The sequence below is a fragment of the Sturnus vulgaris genome, chromosome 8 (genome assembly GCF_052056855.1).
Source record: "Sturnus vulgaris isolate bStuVul1 chromosome 8, bStuVul1.hap1, whole genome shotgun sequence".
In the NCBI taxonomy this organism is placed as follows: domain Eukaryota; kingdom Metazoa; phylum Chordata; class Aves; order Passeriformes; family Sturnidae; genus Sturnus; species Sturnus vulgaris.
The window spans coordinates 19,756,929-19,775,896 of NC_142250.1; the positions used below are offsets into that span (position 1 = coordinate 19,756,929).

At 40.1% G+C, this 18,968-nt stretch overlaps 1 protein-coding gene across 6 annotated transcripts in view; it reads right to left on the minus strand.

Annotated features, from left to right (window-relative positions):
- MARCHF8 (membrane associated ring-CH-type finger 8) overlaps nucleotides 1–18,968 on the minus strand; it is an 86,195-nt gene that overhangs the window by 12,541 nt on the left and 54,686 nt on the right. For all 6 annotated transcript variants that reach the window (XM_014875308.2, XM_088169060.1, XM_088169062.1 and 3 more), the window contains exon 3: nucleotides 8,025–8,075. In XM_014875308.2, the coding sequence (XP_014730794.1) occupies nucleotides 8,025–8,075 (51 nt within the window). The remainder of the gene's footprint in view (nucleotides 1–8,024; nucleotides 8,076–18,968) is intronic.

Sequence of the window (18,968 nt, forward strand, 5' to 3'; positions counted from 1 at the left end):
TCTCTAGTCAATAGCACTATAGACAGCAACGTAACTGCCCTCACATTAGGAGGCCTCAGGTGCACAAACACTGAAGAAACAAGTATTTAGTTACAGCTGGATCTGCAGGAATCAAAGGCAGGACTCAGCCACACGCCTCTTAACCCTTAGTAAGACACTGTAACTTATTTCCCATCTTACCCAAAGCTGGGTACATTTATAAAATAAAACCCAGTAGAACAGCTTTGGGCCAGAAAGTAAGCTGAACTATGTAACGACTGTGACAAAACAAATTAAAGATGAAGATCAATTACTGGCTTTAGCCTGGAAACTACAGTTCTTTGCATTTTACACCATTTGCACATGTCAATGATACAGGATTCTGATTATGTAGTGATATGAGTCCAGGTATTTGTTGGAAATCTGTCTCTTTGATGCTTAACCTTTACTAAAAAAGCAGGAACACCTGACTTCATATCCTTTTATAAGGGTTTGTGCAGTAACTTTTTTTTAACTCAAAGTCTGACAATTAAATGAAAGATCAGACACTAATTTACTGATAAACTGTTTCACTCTGCAAATGAAAATTAATATAACTTAAATAATGAAATAGTTTGAAAGGCATATTGAACATTCTTCTAAAAACAAAATATTAAACCAGTAAACCAGCATGTTGCATTCTGCTATGGAGTCAATAAATCTGTCTGAGGTTTTATGTTATGAGCAAATCACAAAAAGTAACCTGCTAAGAATGAATCCAATCTATCAGCTGCTTCAGTTTAGCAATGAATTTTTCTAAAAAGGACAGCAGAATATATGTGACAGTCTAATAGCAGATGACTAGAATCAATGATCCAAAATTTCCCTTCCAAAACCATGTTACTGGTTTCTTGATCCAATTGTCTGGTATCAACAGTGTTAAAAAATCTTGCCACTTGGGAAATCAAAAGGCTGGGACAAAAAAAAATGTGGAATTTAATTTACATTTCAAGCTTAGTATTTTGTTTCTAGATGCCAGTACTGTTCAGGGTGGCTTACAGAAACTCAGCATCTAAGGCACACTTCCTTTCCCCCCCATCTTTCTGCTTCAGAAAAAAAGCTATTTCTGTTTTCATACATAATGAAAGTGCAACCAAAATATGAACAGAAATTAACACACTTGGATAGGCATAACAAAAAGGAACAACAAATCACTGGAGGAAGTTATGCCCCACCCTTGGTTCAAACTAATGCAAGCTTTGGCTACCACCAAAAGCCATGGTTCAATGAGCCTCTAGTCACTCACTCTGTCCTCCTTCCATCCCATGCTTTTTGCTCCTGAAACTTCACAGAGCTGTGCTGCAACTCAGAGTAGGATAGTGAGGTGAGGTAAAATGAACCATTGCTTTAATGCCAGTCACTTCCCTAGGAATGCCAGTCAGTGACAGCAAGGAGTCTCTAACAGTGAAGCACAACTCCCTGACACGAGCACAGGTAAATGCAAAAGCTAAGTACCAAGTTCATCTGGATCTAAAAGCAGGGCTACACATCACTGCTGCTGGCCAGTCCTCCCAGCTCACCTGGGTCTACTGACTCAGACACAGCAGCTTTGAGGCAGAGAGGTGCCACAGAAAAGAAAAAATACAGGCAGCCTCGGGACAGAACAGGGCAAAGCAGAGGCGGTGATGGGTGAATGAAACAGGCGGATCCAGCTGTCTTGGAGCTCTGATGCTGCTCCCACACACGGCTCAGCTCTGAAGAGGTTGGGAAAATAAGCAGACAAAGCCTTCTACACTCTGCAGCCTCTGGCACACAGCACCCTTACTGCCCCAGCAGCAGCCTCCCAGGTAGCAGCATCTTTGTCTATTATGATGGCAACAGCAGCAGCAGGTTTTAGAGCACTCCTCACAGGAGTTTTCTGCCATGTTCATATGCGACATGTAGCCTAAAGCCTTGACAGCCTGAATTTGACCCTTCTAACCCCATAATCACTTGCTGAAACTCTGGATTGTCATGCCCTTCGCATGGAGGAACATCACCTCCAGTGACAAGCCTTGGAGCTTGTGAGTGCTTGTGAGTTACTCTGTACAGCCCAATTGGTTGCCCAAAATAGCTCAGTACTAAAGGTCAATAGTCAGTTAATTGTGTATATTGACTTTCCCATCTAATGCAATCACTGAGGTCACAGCACGGCCTTCTGGTATTCAGACAATCACAGCACTTTTGAAGGTAACAATTCCTGGGATTCCTACACTTCTCTGAAGGGTTGCCAGCAGGAACACAGACATTTTTTAATATGCCTATATGCAGCTGTCCATGCATATATACACATATATGTTCTCATTCTGCCTCCACATGAGCAGTGTTACCTACTGGTGAGAGAACTCAGCCTTTTCTTATTACATACTTTTGATTACATGCTGCACACCAAAACCCAAGAAAACCCCACCCTGCCTAAGAAAACAGAGGCATCTTAGAAATGAGCCATAGTGAACATGCCAATGGCTTGAGTATATTTCAAGATAACCTGCTTATACCACTTCTTGGTATAGTTGCTGTTGTCCCACTCTGGGCTGAACTTCAGTAACAGCAATTACATCTCATTTTAAAGGACAGAGCCTGTCACATTCTAAAAGCTTTATCAAATTATTCATTGAAGGTAAAAAATGAGAAATAACTTCTGTAGAATTTTACAACTAATTGGAAGTCTAAAGGAAGCAAAGAAAGGTTTTTTCCCCCACACATGCAAACTTTGTCATTTCTAGGCGCCACTTGATTAGGAACAATACTGTGCTACAAAAATATGGAGAAGTCTCAGCTAAGGAAATGGAACTAACATACTAAGAACTATGCACATTTAATAATAGAACACAACTCTCTTGTGTGCAGACAGAGAGTGAAAAGAAGCTCAATTTTAAGTCTTTTATTGGGAGGAACTTCAGAACAAGGAGCTTCAGGCTAATACAAATTTAGCAACAGAGCAAGGAGAGAAACACTCCACAAATCAAATTTCAACCTGGCCTTTTGTTTACAGGCTTGCCTTTATTTTATGTGCTCTTGAGTACTTCCAGCAAGTACTGTATTCCACGCAACGAGACCAAACTGTACAAACCTGACTCCTGAGGTAGGCAGAACAGGCCACCCATGGACAGACTGGGGGATGTGATGGGCAGACAGCCCTGCTGACAGGCTGGTTTTGAAAGCTTTTATACCAATGTGACAGGATCAACCATCAGCAACTTCTGATCTTCTCCAGTAAGTTCTCCCTACCAGATTCATGCCATATTGACTTCCAGTGCATATTAAAATAAAATGTCTTTAGAGAGGGATGAGATAAATTATTAAAATAGAGAGGTTAAAAAACTGGAGGGGAGATAAGGGAAAGAGGCATCTGAAAATTTCAGGACAATCAACCCCACCATGTAATTTTGGCAACAACTTGATAGGAACTAGCACTCAGCTGCTGGAAGAACTTTCTTCCATACTTTATATAATGTATATGACTATAATTAAAACTATGTCTAGCAACTACAAGCAAAGCTGAAGTCAGCTTCCCCATATTATTTCTAAAGAAATCCAAAGGAGGATTCTGTCAGGAATTTTCTCTAGAGATTCCAGAGCTAAAGATACTAGAGAAAGGAGGCTATCTATCCCTTCAACATCTTCCCAAGAACAATACAATCTGCCTATAGCACAGGATTAATGTTGAGTAAACCCAGTAACAACTGCACAGGTTCTGCAGGGAGAAGAAAAAAGTATATATGGCTTTTTGTCTTTAAAAATCTTCCTCAAAATACCTTGAATGGACTGAGGGAACAAAAGCGGAAAGGAAACCCCTGCAGCTTCCTCCTTAATGGGGTGCCCTTATACTATATGAAGAAAGAATCCAGCCCCAGGAGAGGGAATTTATCACAGCACAAGGAGACTATCACATTCCTTACTAACATGACTGTGCTCCAGCATGAGATTACTTGCTCTTGTATTTGGGGAAAGAGTATACTTTCATCTTCGCACTATACAATTTTTCATGTCTTTTCCTTTCACTTCCCCAGTAACTCAGTAGAAGTTTTTTTTTTAAGCAACTTGTGTTTCCCTACCCTCAGGCTCACGTACCTGAAAAGAACACCTCTGAGGAACAGTTCTTTTCAGTAAGCCTTGGTCATCTGATAGACTACAGGACAAGTAAGCTCTGCAACCGAAAAACCTGGACTACTTTTCTACAGACAAATGCTCACTGAATCCATTAAAGCTTCAGGCAACAGTGGACGTGTGTATTCATATGCTTTTCTAAATCTGTTCCAAGCTGATGAACAGCCTAAATGGATTTTAAATTTCATAGCAAGCTTAGGCAACCACTTTGTGTCTGCACTGGCTGCTATTCAGCCTAAGAACAATCTAATATTTTACAGTGTGCTTCTGCTCAAAAGATAAAACTATACAGGCCTTCAGAAAAGACAAAGCATTTACATTTTTTAAGGAGTTCACTTTTGATTTCTTTGCTGTGATCCCAGTATTAGCATTTTCAAAGTTAATCCCTTAGAGGGCCATGAAAATAAGACTACAAAGTGCTTCCCCTTTACATTAGATTCAACTCTCCAAAGCAATCAGGTGACAAGAACAGCACACAGATGACCTGAAGGTATTTCCAGACATCACATCATCAGTTTCAGGATATATAAGACACTTTAAAGGCAAACAATACCACTAATTTGAGAAGAACTGGTTAGAGACCAGCTTTGTAAGTGGCCTAATTTCATCTGCTTGTAAGTAAAATTCCTTTATCTATGAACTGAGGGCATGAATTACCACTACTGTGAAAATCCCACTCTTAGCTGCTCCCAGTGACTATCTGTGTGTTAGGGTCAATTTCTTTTATATTTAGAGGAAGAAGCTTCTATAAAGCTTAATTATTTCTCTATGGGGCTTGTATGATGAAGGCACTTCATAGCAATCTTGCTTGGAAAAATGCTGGCTTAGGGTAAACAGCTGAGATGTGGATCTGGGCTGTATTCCCTTGTGCCAACTGGGGTTGTTTCAATCAGCAGCAGTGCTGTTTATGTGTTTGAACAGGGCAAGTTGGGGAAAACGGGCTGTGTTCAAGTCCCATGACTAAATCAATTAAATCTGCCTTGAATGTTATTTTTTTTATTATTTCAAAACAAATAGAAAAGATTTCAGAAATTTAAATGTTTCAAGTGTAGCAGATTTCAAAGGAAATTTGAAATGTGTTTGAAATGTATATACAGAAAAAGCAAAGAAGGGCCTGGAGGAACGCCACATCCCCCAGTGTGCAACATACTGCACACAGCCTAATGGCACCACATGAAGATTGTCCTACATCTTATTCCCTGCTCCTTTTTCTGCTCTTTCTGGCCTTCATTCCTAGCCAAGTATACAGGTGATTGCTTTTTCTTGGCTTGGCCACATGTACCAGCATCTCTTCTGCCTCTCTTAGCATCTGCCTCTTGGAGAAGTGCCTTTTTGCCCCTTTCTCCCGAGGGACAGCTCCACCTGGCCCCAGCACTGGGGGTCTGTATTCAGAGAGGCTACCTCTACCAGCTGATTACATTTTCAGTAGCACCATCTGTCTGCCTCCCTCCCTGATCACTTCTAGCCCATGGGCATTGCTTTCCTTGGTCACAGTAAGTAACACAGCATCCTCTCTTGGCTAAAGGCTGAGTTCTGACTCAATCCTTTCCACTCAAATTGCACTCTGTGCAACTGAGAGCAGTGGAAAGATACACAGTAATAATCACAGCGGGTTCATAATGATATATCAGCACCAGTAAGGCTTTGAATCAAGTGCCATGCCAAGAATTTGTAGCAGATTTGCTATGTTGCTGTGCTGTAAGCTACATTTGGGTGGAAAAACAATGGCTGAAACAGTCAGTTCCAGAAAGCATGACCATTATTTCTGTACACACACACACTTCAACACATCTGGAAATGCTGTATGCAGTTGATTTAACCCAATTTTGGTTAAAAAGCTCCTCTTAAAATGGTGTAGGATCAACAAAGTTCTGTGGATTTCAGAATGGGCTATATAGGCAGCCAAGCATTTCCATACTTATTCCTTTTAGTGTATCCTATCTGCCTTATTGGCCAGGTTGCTATGGTATTCTGAAAAATAAAAAAAAAGGGCACTTTCCTATTAACACTCACAACTAAAGAAAAATTTTCCATGTACTTAAGCTTCCACGCACCATTCCACTACTACAAATCTTTCCTGATTTGTCATTTGAAATTGCTTGCAACAGCAATTTCAAAATGTTCCAAAACACCTGTCAACCACAAAATAATTGTTGTAGTTTAGCTCTGAACTGCCTGGATGCACAAGGCAGCATTCAGACACATAGGCAAATCAGGGGCATTTCACTGATGGGACTTTCACCCTCTGCCCTTGTTTGAACTTATCTCCAGAGTGGAGAAAGTGCACAGAATGGATCAGACAGAGGTGACACAGGAGCACTAAGAACATCAACACCTCTGGGAAACTCACTTTGCAACCAAAAAGTCTCCCCCATTAAACTAGCAAGACTGATTTTTGATTCCCTCAAGAACTTGAGCTTTTGTAACACAAAGCAGTCACGTTGAGCATTCCAGCACTTCAAAATGAATGTAAATATTGATGTCTCACTTGCCAGCACTTCCAGGAAGAGCTTTGCCAGAGTGCAAGGTCCTTCCCACTGCACTGCCACACTATCAGTTCTTGATGAATTAAAATGAACTGTACAGATTCACATGGGTACCAAAGCGCAGCTGCCAAAATTTGTGCTGATTTGAGACACTGAGAAAAGTACAATGATACTTAATCTCTGTTGAACAAGACCAAAAATCCAATTAAGGATCCCTAAGGAGATAAGAACCAGGGTGAAAAGGAAGCATACTCCTATTTTAGAAAAACTCATATGACAATTTATACTCAAACAGTGTTTATTTTAAAACCCCTTATACGAATGCACATTTTCTGATGCCAAATGCAAAATGATCTCTTATCAATCCATGATAACAATACCTACAGCTTGGTCAATACCTTGTGCACTAGGCAGTTGCCCTTCTCACTCTTTAGGACACCCAGTAATCCTGTCTTTTGGCACCGAAGTGAAAGATGTCTGTGCCCATATAAACCGTATATTATATGTGCACTCATTGTCTCCTCTGCTGGAGATAGTCATGAACAGTTCCCTAGATACCAAAGTATTCACAATACTTATTAGGTTGCAGCCATAATGACTCAGTCTTTCAATAAAAGTAAGTACAAGCAGCCACTTAAACTGTGGCAACAAAGAGTTGAAGCTTATGCACCCCATGAAAAGTACTGTTCAACCAGCACGGCCTTGCTTGCACGAAGGCTTTAAGCAATTGTACTTGTGTAAGCAAGACACTGTCAGGCTTACAGATAATCAACAATCTTATTTACAATTCAGGAGTAGGGTATGTATTGCAATAGTTATCTTGGACAGAAGATAATTTTTTTCCTAATGGCATAACAAAGCAATTATGCTTTGGATATGCTGAAGAGTGACTAGAACTCTTCAGGGTGGAGCATAATGCTTGCCTTACATGACCAGGGTCTGCAAAATCAAACATTTAAAAATACTTACATAGTCACGTCCTGAAAACAAGCTCATGGCACTTAAAAATAATTTGGTGTTGAAGTAACAACAGAATAACATTTAACCACATATCCTACATAAATCATGGGATGCATGACTATACATATCTTGCACAGCTTTATCTTATAAAACAACACACTTGAGTGATGTTTTTGGAGCCACTTTCCCTCTAAGATAAGATCTCAGGTATCTGTCATCTATCTTGCTCCTATCAAGCTAAGGAGGCCGACAGTGTGAAAGAGAAAACCTACCGTAGCTTCCATTTCATTTGACCTGTAAAGAGAGTCTGCAAAACACCAGAGCTCTAATGTTTCAGGAGTGACTATCAATGACAGGCATAAAAAGCATTTTCTACTGGTCACATCATCACACGTATCACCCAATTTTGAAATGAAAGAAATCCCAGTATCCCCAAATTTATCAAAGACTGAGTTACAAGGAGCAACATACCTTTGAGATGTTACTAGAGCGGCTCACCGAATGCCCCAAAGCCTTCTCATTCTGAAAGAGCAAGAACAGGATCACTGCAGCAGCAATTCACAGTTATGAAAACATTTAAAATTTGGCATTAGAAACCAAATTCCACAAAGTCCTACAGCTAGGGCCTTTAAGGATGTTGCTTCTATTGACATCAGCCTGATTTACAATAATTACTTAATTGCTTTGTTTGTTGACCAAGATATTAACTTGCAGAAAATCACATAGGCAACACATGTACAAACTGACAAATACTAAAACAATTATTTCTTCTCTCTGAGGGTAATGTAACTTTACTCAGATGGCATCTGTTTTGCAAAGGATACTTCTCAGTATCATGAAGACCTGCTTCATCTACATTTCAAGGCAATATCCAACCACTAAAGCTAAAAGCTCTTGCTTAATGACAAACAAAAATAACATAGTGATGTCCGGAAGCAATTGTGAATAACCACATGCATGTCACTTCAGGATACAGGGGAAAAGTATTCAGGAAATTCCTTTTAATACAGAACTTGGAATTAAACTAGAAATATCATGCAAGATAGAAATGTAGAAGCTGCAATTCTCAAAACTGAAATTAGTGATGATTGTATCTGTTATTCACTTTTTAGGGTGCAGATCCTGACGCATAAGGATAACAAGGATGTAAAGGCTCCTAGAAGTGCATCTTTTCGCTTGGGATTTTAGGAAACAAACTCTTTCACATTTATTCCTCAAGAAAATTTAACCTAACAGAGACACTTTGATTGACAGCACCTTCTTCTATTCTTCTAGGCAGTGACTGATCAGACAGAAATTGAGATTGGAAGTCCTACACCTATAACAAATAGGGACATGAAAAATGCCCCATCAGTCAACTGCTATTAGCCCTAGATCAGCACACTGGTCTCAGACTTCTTGCCTATGGTTTGCTACAATTCAAATTATCCTTCAATGACTAAAGCCCATATGAAGTCAGCCTGGTTGGCTGAGCATTCAGATACTACACTTATACTTTTGACATCCCTGTGCTCCCAGATCCTTCTTCCTATAGTGCATCCTCCACAGCAACTTCAAAGCTTTTTGGTGAGAAAAGAGAAGTCAAGGCATAAAACTTTAGCATATGCTTACAAAAGCAGGGTGTTCCTTCCTTACACCATCAGCTGCCTCTCAACAACGTCCTGGGCACTATGTCAGTTGACAATAAAAATTGTATTTCCTTCATTAAAAACACGAGGAAACAAATACAGTGTTCTGAAATTTCCTGAAGGAATCCAAGTATCTAGAAGACAGTAAAATAGTATTTCTGAAGAAAAGGGGAAAAGTTGTTAGGGAACACCACATGCTAGCTTTGACTGATGGCCAAAATAAAAATCAGCAAGTATAAGCATGCCAGATTTATACACTGCAAGGCTGAGTTTGATTTTTAAGATAACTATGAGCTTTTGTTACACAGCTAACAGTATTCCTGGAACAGAAACAAACACACAAAGGACCCTCAAAAATATGGACATAATGCTTATGCAAAGACTAATGTTGGACAGGAGTACTGCCAGAACCTGTAGAGCTAAAAACTGGCTCCAATCATAAGGGAGAGCCTAGATGATTTCATCAAAGGCAGTGTAACCATAGCAACAGGGCAAAAAAAAAGTTCATTCAAGCTACAGGAGACAGGAGGAAGAAAAAAGGGGGCAGGAACATGTTCTCAAGCTATGACGAAAAGAGACCAACACAAGTTGGCAAGCACAAAGACTTGCCACTGCATTTGTGAGAGGTGTGGGGGAAGCAGGCTGTGCTTGGCCTTCTAGGGATGTGTGGGAAGCAAACAGTGAGGCTACATGTGACAAGGGAAAATGACAGTGGAGAGTGAAACCCTTGGGTGAGAAATCTCCCTGAAGCAAGAACAGGTGACAGTCTCAAATCCAGCCTGAGGTGTCAAAGACAAGGATGAAATTAAACAGAGCAGAGGTTTCTTCAGGTTAACTCAGTGTCCCCCAAAAACTCCTGTGTAGCTGAAGAAGATGTTTGCAAGGGAACATGACTCAACTTACACAAGCACCTGTGTTGAAAGGGATGTGCTAAAATTCAATAAGCATGACAGGCTGGAAGACAAGACCTGTATTTGCACAACACAGTAGATGATGCAGAGTAAACAGACTTTTAGCTGCTGCCACAGAAACTTGTCTTTCTGCCTCTGCTCCCAGAACTGATTTTATCTGATAGATGCCAGGAACCTCCAAGAGACAGATGCACATATTATCTTTATTCATCTACTGTTGGAAACATACCCATCAGAGGTTTCAGATAGCAGATGACTGCGAACAACTAGTTCTATTATTGAAAAAGTGACCATTTTAAAACCAAAAATCAGTCTTGAAAAGTATTCCCTTAAGGGCTACAGAGTGCATGCACACATATATTTAGGAATCTGTGATATTCCTAATGGACTCCTAAGCACCTAAGTGCTTTTAACATCTCTGTTTCTTAGCCACACAAAGCAGGTACATCCATAACAACAACAGGAAATTCACTACAGTAGATTTAATAGCAGGCACAATTAATGAGGAACAGAAACATTAAACAGCTAAAAATTATTTAAAACGCAAACAAACAAATCTCACTTTTCACTCTATATCCATCACCAGGACATTAATCCTAGGATCTTTTAGAATTATTCACAAATTACCAGTGATATGGGAGTGGCAAGGCTAAGCTTTCATGGTACTATCACTCTCAACAAATAAAAACCTTCAGAAACTATTTCTAGTATGTTCCCATGGGACAGTAAAACATATTCTGGTTGGTAATCACAGCTCCAAACAAGCTCCTCTTCCCTCATGCAGAAGCATGAGGCTTTGCACTTGAATGAAAGATCAAGACAAAAACAACATCTGCAAGCAAGGATCCTACAATTATCACCAGTTAAAGTGAGTGTCACTCTCTTTTAGCAATTCAGTCTTTCTATATGGAATAATGGCAATCCTGCCTTTTGAAGTCATCCTCCTTAACCAAAACCACCTGGCAGATGCTTAACAAACAAACAAACCCCACCTAGATAGGAAAAAATTATAAGTGCATCTTGTCACTTCTCCTGAGCCACTCACTGGCAGTTGCTCCTCTGAGGTTCCCAACAGCTACTGTGGCTCTAGAAAAATGTCTCAAAACCAGAAAATTGCTACCCAGTCCTCTGGATGCACTTGCTTGCAATTGCCAGAATCCTCCTCCCAGCTTCCCTTTCTTTTTCTGTCTTCCTCTTGAATTTGCTCCCAGCTGTGAGTGACAGAGCTGCCTTCTTTCTTCAGCAGTTGCTTCAGCTCACAACTGCCTTTCTTCAGGACTCTACACTTTGCCTTCTCCTGTCTTGCCTGGCTCATTTTCCCTTCTGCCACCATTCCTCAGTTGCATGACATCTCTCAAGGCCTTTTCAGTTCAGGTATCTAGAAGATGATAACTCCCTTCTGTCCTTCCTTTTACCTCAGTCTTTCATATATTCAGCATTTCAATTTACTTTACCCTTGTTTCCCTACCCTAATATATGCATTTTCCACTAAGCACAACAGCTACATAACTCACACAGCCAAACCTAGAATTCCTGTGAACCCCAATACATCAGCTTCTACCAAGCCAGCCAGAGCAGCCACAGCTGCTCTGGTCCACTTAAAATACCATTGTATCAAACTGACCTTTCCCCAAACTTAGCTGTAGACTTACTGCAGCATCAGAAAGCAGGCACCCTAAAGAAATAAAACTTAAATATCTTGGCCAGATGAAAGGTAAAAAAATATATCAGTAAAATAATTTGGCTTTGTATTTCCAGCACTCTGGTTTCCAGTCAAGGCAGGTAAATAGAAGATGACAGAGGAAGCAGTTTCATAGCTTGTGCAACTGCCTTCTGGTTACAACTGTGACTATACACCTGAATTCAGTCCTAAGAATGATTAATGCTAAACCCATCTTTATCTCTGCTCATAGACCTGCAGAAGAAACTGCAAGCCAGATCCCAACAGGTTAGCAAGATGACTTTTATTCTCTCTCCACCCGGGAAAGGAGGACAGAAGGCACCAGAGGATGTTGCTCCTTTGTCCTCAAGACACCAATGGCTACATGTGAACCCAGCACAGGCTTGCTTCCTGAAGTCTTAATTCTTTAACACACAGTGAACTGATAGGGCACTATAGTCCCCATTTTGCAATACAATTTCTGTTTTACTTTATCTTACATGACAAAATGGATTAAGAGCTTCATCTGAAGATCAGCGTTCTCCATCTAAAAATCTCAGGAACAAAGAGCAGAGACTTTATTTTGAGGACAGTGTTGCTGCAAGGCCACAGAGAGAAATCCCTACAAGGCAAGGACTAACGTCTCAGCCCAAAAGAGACACAAAAAATCCAAGTCAGACTGGCTAGAGCACTGCCTACTTGTGGTTTTCTACGTGGACTCTGAAAGGCATTTTGATATCATTTTGTGCATTACAATTGCATTTTACAATGACAGATTAAGCATGAGATTGATATCTAGCAAAATCACTTGCTGTTATCAACAATTCATGTCAATGAACTTTAACAATGTCTTCTGGGGAAATGGTTGCTTTTCTTAATAAAAAACTTGGCAGAAGAGAATGAACAAGTAACAACTGCTCTGATTCATACAGCAATCCTCATTCTTAGATCTGATGAGAATTAGAGAGTGGAACAGAGAATGGGACTGCTTGAAATGGTGAGGTGCTGAAGTACTGAGTAGCTGATCCATGCAGGGAAAAAGCAGCAAATCAGAAGTGAAACTCCATTCTTCCACTGAGTCCTATGACCAGAGCATGAATGCATCACTGTTCTACAAACATGCAGTCACACACCCCCAGGTATTGTTTCAGGTTTCATGACTGTGTCAAATTTCTTGACAACTTCTTCCAAGAATTTCTGCAAATGTTGCTCTGAAACCCTATACCTGAACAATATATATTAAAAAGAACAGATACTTTTAGTCTGAGGAGAGGAATTGCTGCTGATAGTATTGCCAAGAGCACTTAATTGTCAGAAGTAGATAGAATGGGAGGAAAGAAAAGGGAAAACACTTTGCAATTATTTCCTTCATCTGTCAAAACCAATGGATTGTTAAATTACAAAAGCTCTGTCAGCACTAGATCTCGTCACTGACAGAACTCTACATTTAATTACTTCAGTAAGAAATGGTACTTTGCATCTTCTCATCTGAATGTGACCTTTATTTCTTTGGCAGTCACCAGGTCACTGTGGAAGAGCAATAACTATCATCACAGTTCATCAATGATTTTTGCACACAGCTAGAAAAGTAATGAAATTAAGAATAATGCCATAACACACCTAGTAAAATGGCATCTATGCTTTGCATCTCTGCTCTTGTGGAATATTAAGTTGAAAATATTTGTGCAGTGTTCACTTGACACTCGAAAGCAAAAAGGTGAAGAAAATCACATTACCTATTTCCCTTTTTTGCCTTTCTGGAGACACAATATAAATACTGAATTAGGAATCCGAATCATGACCCTTACATCTAGTCCAGTATCTTCTGTTACTGGATAATCCCACTTGATTCCTGGCAACCAGCAATCCATGACTAAGGGCAAAAAGCCAAGGTAAGATTTCAGATCTATCATAAGGGAAAATCTACAGCAAGTTTACTGTGGATAACTCAGAGAGCTCTCTAACTTGTTCATTCATATTCACATTAAGCCACTTCACATAATGGGAGACAAACTCAAAAAAACACCCTGAAGGCAAAAGATAAGCCTGAAAGCAAAACATAGGAGAATTAACAAGCTTTATTCCAGGCACTGAACTTACAGCTGTGCCTGAAAATATCAGCAACAGAAATAAAATCATGAGATCATATGGCTTTAACAGAAAAGGCTGGCCAACAAAAGGAAAAGAGAAGAGACTAAATGGTTTCAATGGTAAAGTTCAAGGAGCTTAGGAATTCAAAGAACAGGCCACTCCCCTTAGGGGTTTGGGGAGGCAGGTCAAAGAGGCCAACAGATCACAAACAAGAATTAGAACTGAGAAGAAATTCAAAGAACAAGGCAAACACAGCAGAATGTTGCCATTAAATAAGAATCTCTTGCCCAAGTCTGCACCCCAGTGTGGACTGAAACACCATATGCTCCATCTCCTGCCTGTCTTGGGAGCAGCTCTCAGAACCTCCATGGATATGTCCAATATGATGCAAATTTGTCAAGCACGTGGGTCCCTACATGTGACAGATTACTTGTTGTGTACTGCTCTGTGCCTGGCTTTGCCAGTCTGGTCCTAGAGAGATACAAGAGAGATACAGTGCTTGGCTTCTTTCTTGGCTTCAGCCAGATGGTGGGTAAGGTGAGAAGAGCATTCTCTTCAAAAAGGCCCTCTTCTCCATGGCTTTGTTCAGCATACCATTTTTCTGGGTTTTGCATTGCTTTGCTTTACTTCCAAAGATTATGTGAAGTGCTTCCTATCATAGATAACCTGCATCCCCAGCTGCTATTTTCAAATGGACATCTGACCTCCACTTCCTTCTTTAACCGTGTGAGTTAGAAGATGATTTATATGTTTTCTTCTTGATGACCAAAGGCTGCCTCACCTGGAAGTGAATACTTTTATTTCTGTACAAGACCACCACTCTGGTACATTTTACTAAAATCATATCAATTTGCACACTTTTTACATGCACATGCCAAGTGCCCAATTTCAGACAAAGAAAGCAGACTTCAAAGTTTGGCACCCAACATGTTTTACTGATGTTCTTATCTTGCTGTTGCCAGACAACCTGCCTAAAATCAATGCACGACTTTATATGATGCAACACAAAAAAATGAATCCTTCCCTCAGGGAACAAATCATACGAACTACAAAAGACATGATCCAAAAATATACACCTTTCTTGATAATGGAAGCAGTACACATTAAGCTTACAGCGAAAATGCCATTTCAAACAATTTTGTGTACTTAACAGCAGAAAGAAAGAGACAGGCTCTGAGGAAGTCTGCAATTATAAACACATTAAAAGGAATAACATTCTATCTTTTACAAAGTAATTGCATTTAATGCAACTGCTGGAATTCTCATGGTACATTAAACATGTCAATATGCCAAATCAATTGACTATTTTAAACATTCACAGATTAAAAAACCCTCTGGGCAGCTGGAAACTTGGAATTTCTCAAGCTGCCAGCAGACAGAGGAAGCCTGCAGCCAGGAGAGCCTCCCAGAAGAGCTGGCCTTTCCTGGTGTGTGCAGGGCCCTGCAGGTGCAGTGCCTGCTGCACCATCAGGCCATGCTTTGGTACCTGCTCCTTGGGCCTGACACATGGATCGCTGCATCACTGCCTCTGCTCACCTAACATGGTCCCCAAAGCTGCTTTTATCTTCAACTCATACCACCAGAGTATACTGCTAAATCAGGGAGTTACCAATTCGTCTCTTAGCCAAGGTCACAAAGGCCTCCTGACTCTAAAACCAGATTCAGAACAACACTAGAAAACTGTCTACTACCCAAAGAAAGCTTGATACTTCAAGTAGTTTCTATATTGCTCAAGGATTTGACCTTCTTTTCCTCCCTTTACATCTTAATGTAACATGATTGCTTATTAACCTATTTCTGACTGCATGGATCGTAAGGGCAAACAATCTTCCCTAGAGAAATCACTTCCCAAATGATGCTGGGAAAGTGTTCAGGATATTTGTGTTAACATTTAACATGATATGGCTAAAAGCACATGACAAAAGGACTCTTGAAAGAGCACTTACAGATATACCTATTTAGCAATACCTAATCAGTACAGACCAACTTACTTTTTCCTGAAATTTTACCTTTGCATATTTATTAGTGTAGTCAGCAAAAATATTCTGCCTGAAGCATTTCAAACTCAGTGTTGAATGATCACAGAAATTTAGGTAAATTATTAACTAGGACCTACAGATGCCATTAAACTCACTGAGCCAAACACTGGTTAGAGTAAAATCCTTGTAAGACTCTAAATTGTGATGTTCTGCATAGTTTTAATCACATTACATTTCTACCACCATTTGTTTGTAAGTTAAGAGAACTCACTAAGAAAAGTAACATATTCAGCCGTCCTTAAAGAAAACACTGCTCTGGGAAAAAAATATTATTCACACCTAAGGGAAAAGGTACTTTTCATTTAAAAGACAGAGCATCTGAACTGCAGAATGAGAATCTTTTAAAGTATAAATGTGCTAATAAAGATTTTTATTAAATGACTCTTCAGAGTTCCTGGCTAATTATCCAAGAAATTCCAAACATGTTGACTGACTATATACCACAAAGAATTTAAAAAACATGCATGTGTGAATGCCCACATTTACATACTTTTAAGTTTTTTAATTAAAAAAAACCCACTCCCCTGCTCCACCTGGAAAAAAACCTACAAAACTAGACAAAGCACATATACAGCCAACTATCTTCTCTTTCCCTGAAACTCACATCCTGATACCAGAAACCAAGGTAAAAAACTCTTGAGATGTAGCAGGCCACCCTAACCAGTAGCATTTTATATCATTTTGTCAAGAAAACACAGCTGGTCTCACACAGGGCCTCACCTGATGCTGTGGGATGCAGCAATTAGTGTGAATCCAGAGCGGGCTACCTGGGACTAGGGAGAAGAGCCCTCCTGGGCACAGCATCATTCATGGGCACCCACGTCTGCACTGCTGGGTGCTGCAAACATTTAAAGTTATTGCCCTACAACAGTACCAGTGCATGGCAAGGACCTGGTAAGGCAGTGCTTTGAAACATCTGGCTACATCCATCCCCAGCCTCCTGTGCTGTTAACCATACCCTGGCTCAGCAGCACATTTTCTGCAGTTGTGAATTTCAGGGCTTCCTGCAAAAATGCAGAGCTGAAGAAGCCAAGGTATGGTATCTCCTGCTTTTACATGTCTGTCTGCCAGGACCATTCTGTTTGCTCACAGCTGTGTGTGAACAACAGTGACTCGAGATGGCCATTTTTCACTGACCAAGAAATTCTGTGATTTGCACCGTGCTAGAGGCTGCAAAAGCACATTTGTGCTTCTAAATGTACTTCTTTGCCATCTGGACACACTGCTGGCTCAAAGACTCTGACTGAGCCACTACCAACAGCCTGACCGGAAGAAAAGCATTTCAGCAGCTACAAGTGGTAGTAGGTAGTTTTAAAAGTACTGATTTACCTCAAGGGATGAGAAAAAAAGAGGAAAAAATTGCAGTAAGAGTCAGTTAGAAAAACATGTTTGCCTTTGCACATGGAAATCTACATTTACTACACATTCAGCTGGGAGAATCAGGAACACTTCTTAAAGAACCCCTGTGCAGGAAGGGACAGCTGTGCAGTGCTTAAACTGTACAACACACAAGCCAACGAAGCTTGTTGGCTAAATGAAGCAGGGATGACCCAGCACAGCAGAACCACCAACCTGCAGGCCAACACACAGTAAAAGGAAAGAAAATATGAGATTTTTTTTTTCTGGGCAGGTGGTGTGAATACAGAGTACGGTGCCTGTAGCTGAAAAGAGGACTGATGTTCCATGTGGGCAGCCTCAAAAGCTAAAAACCTAGAAGACAACAGAAGACTGTCTACAGCAGTCAGATGGGAGACTTACAAAACCTACCAGCTGAAGAGAAGCAGCCTTCCAGGAGAGCACTGCTCTTCACCCATTTGGGAAACTCAGCCATAAACACTGGCTAATAAGGAGGGCTGAGGTTTCTGTGTCTCTGAATGAGCCGAATGCCAGCAGCTGCGTAAGAACTAAATTTACCACCACAGTCCCAGGAACGCCTGCATTTTCTGCTAAAATAAAATCTCTGGGCCATTAGCCTATTGAAACAGAAGCTTTTCCACTTAACTGAAGACATTTACTCAATTCTCTTTCTGCAACTCTCATGCTCCAGTTCCAGTGAAATCCTGCTCAGTCTCAGAGTTTTTTATGGAAAACACACATGCATTAGCTTAAAAGTACTGATATTATGCAAGTAGTATTAAGCAATTCACTTCTTCGAGTTCCTCTGCCTCACTCATTTATTCCTATGAAACAGAAAATGAACTGCAGCTGTGGAGTGTGCTGGCTGACCTACTGAGGACAGTGCTGCATTCCTGTGCTGACACAGCATTTTGTAAAGTTTACTTCCCAAAGGGTAAGGGTTATAAATAAGTCTCATATTCACATTAGATTTTTATTTATCTAAAGCTTTGAGTAAGGACTATTTTTGTCACAGGAAATTGCATCAACGTTATCAGGAAAAGTGTATTAACTTATACATTCAACTTTTGTCAAATTGCCTTTAAACTGACTCCCACCAAAGCTAGATTTTAAAAACTCAGTTTCCATCTTTTCTGTGCTCACTGCTCTACACATTCATTATCTGCAGAAATCACACTGGCTTTCTGTGAAGTCTGCAGCTGATTTAGAAAGCAATACATATTATTAAAATACATAATTGTGTATTTTTTGAAGTAACATTTAAAACATCATAAAAAACCACTAAATAATTAAAGGCATTTTCATATACTTGCAAATATATATAATCATACCTGTAAGGGAGGTTGTTTTCTCTTAGCCTTTACACCTGCAATTGAGTGAAAAGCTGAAACAATGAGAGGTTTCACCACTGGTACTAGAATCCAGCAGAGAAGATTCCCTTTGGGAGTAGGATCCTCAGTTTGCAAGCTTTTATACCCAGAGCACTGTATCAACCACATGCTTACTGATCCTTTTACAACAAAGTTCTGATCCAGAACTGAACTTTCTCAGTCCACACACCCCCTGCCCCACACCTTTTCCTGATTCCTCTTAGTTTTAAAAATACAAAAAATAAAATTACCCCTGAACATAAGTACCATACTTCCAGTTTGAAATGACTACTGAAGTATCTTCCTAAAAATTAAAGAAAAGTAACTACTTCTTTGGAAATCCATTTTTCATAAAAGCCA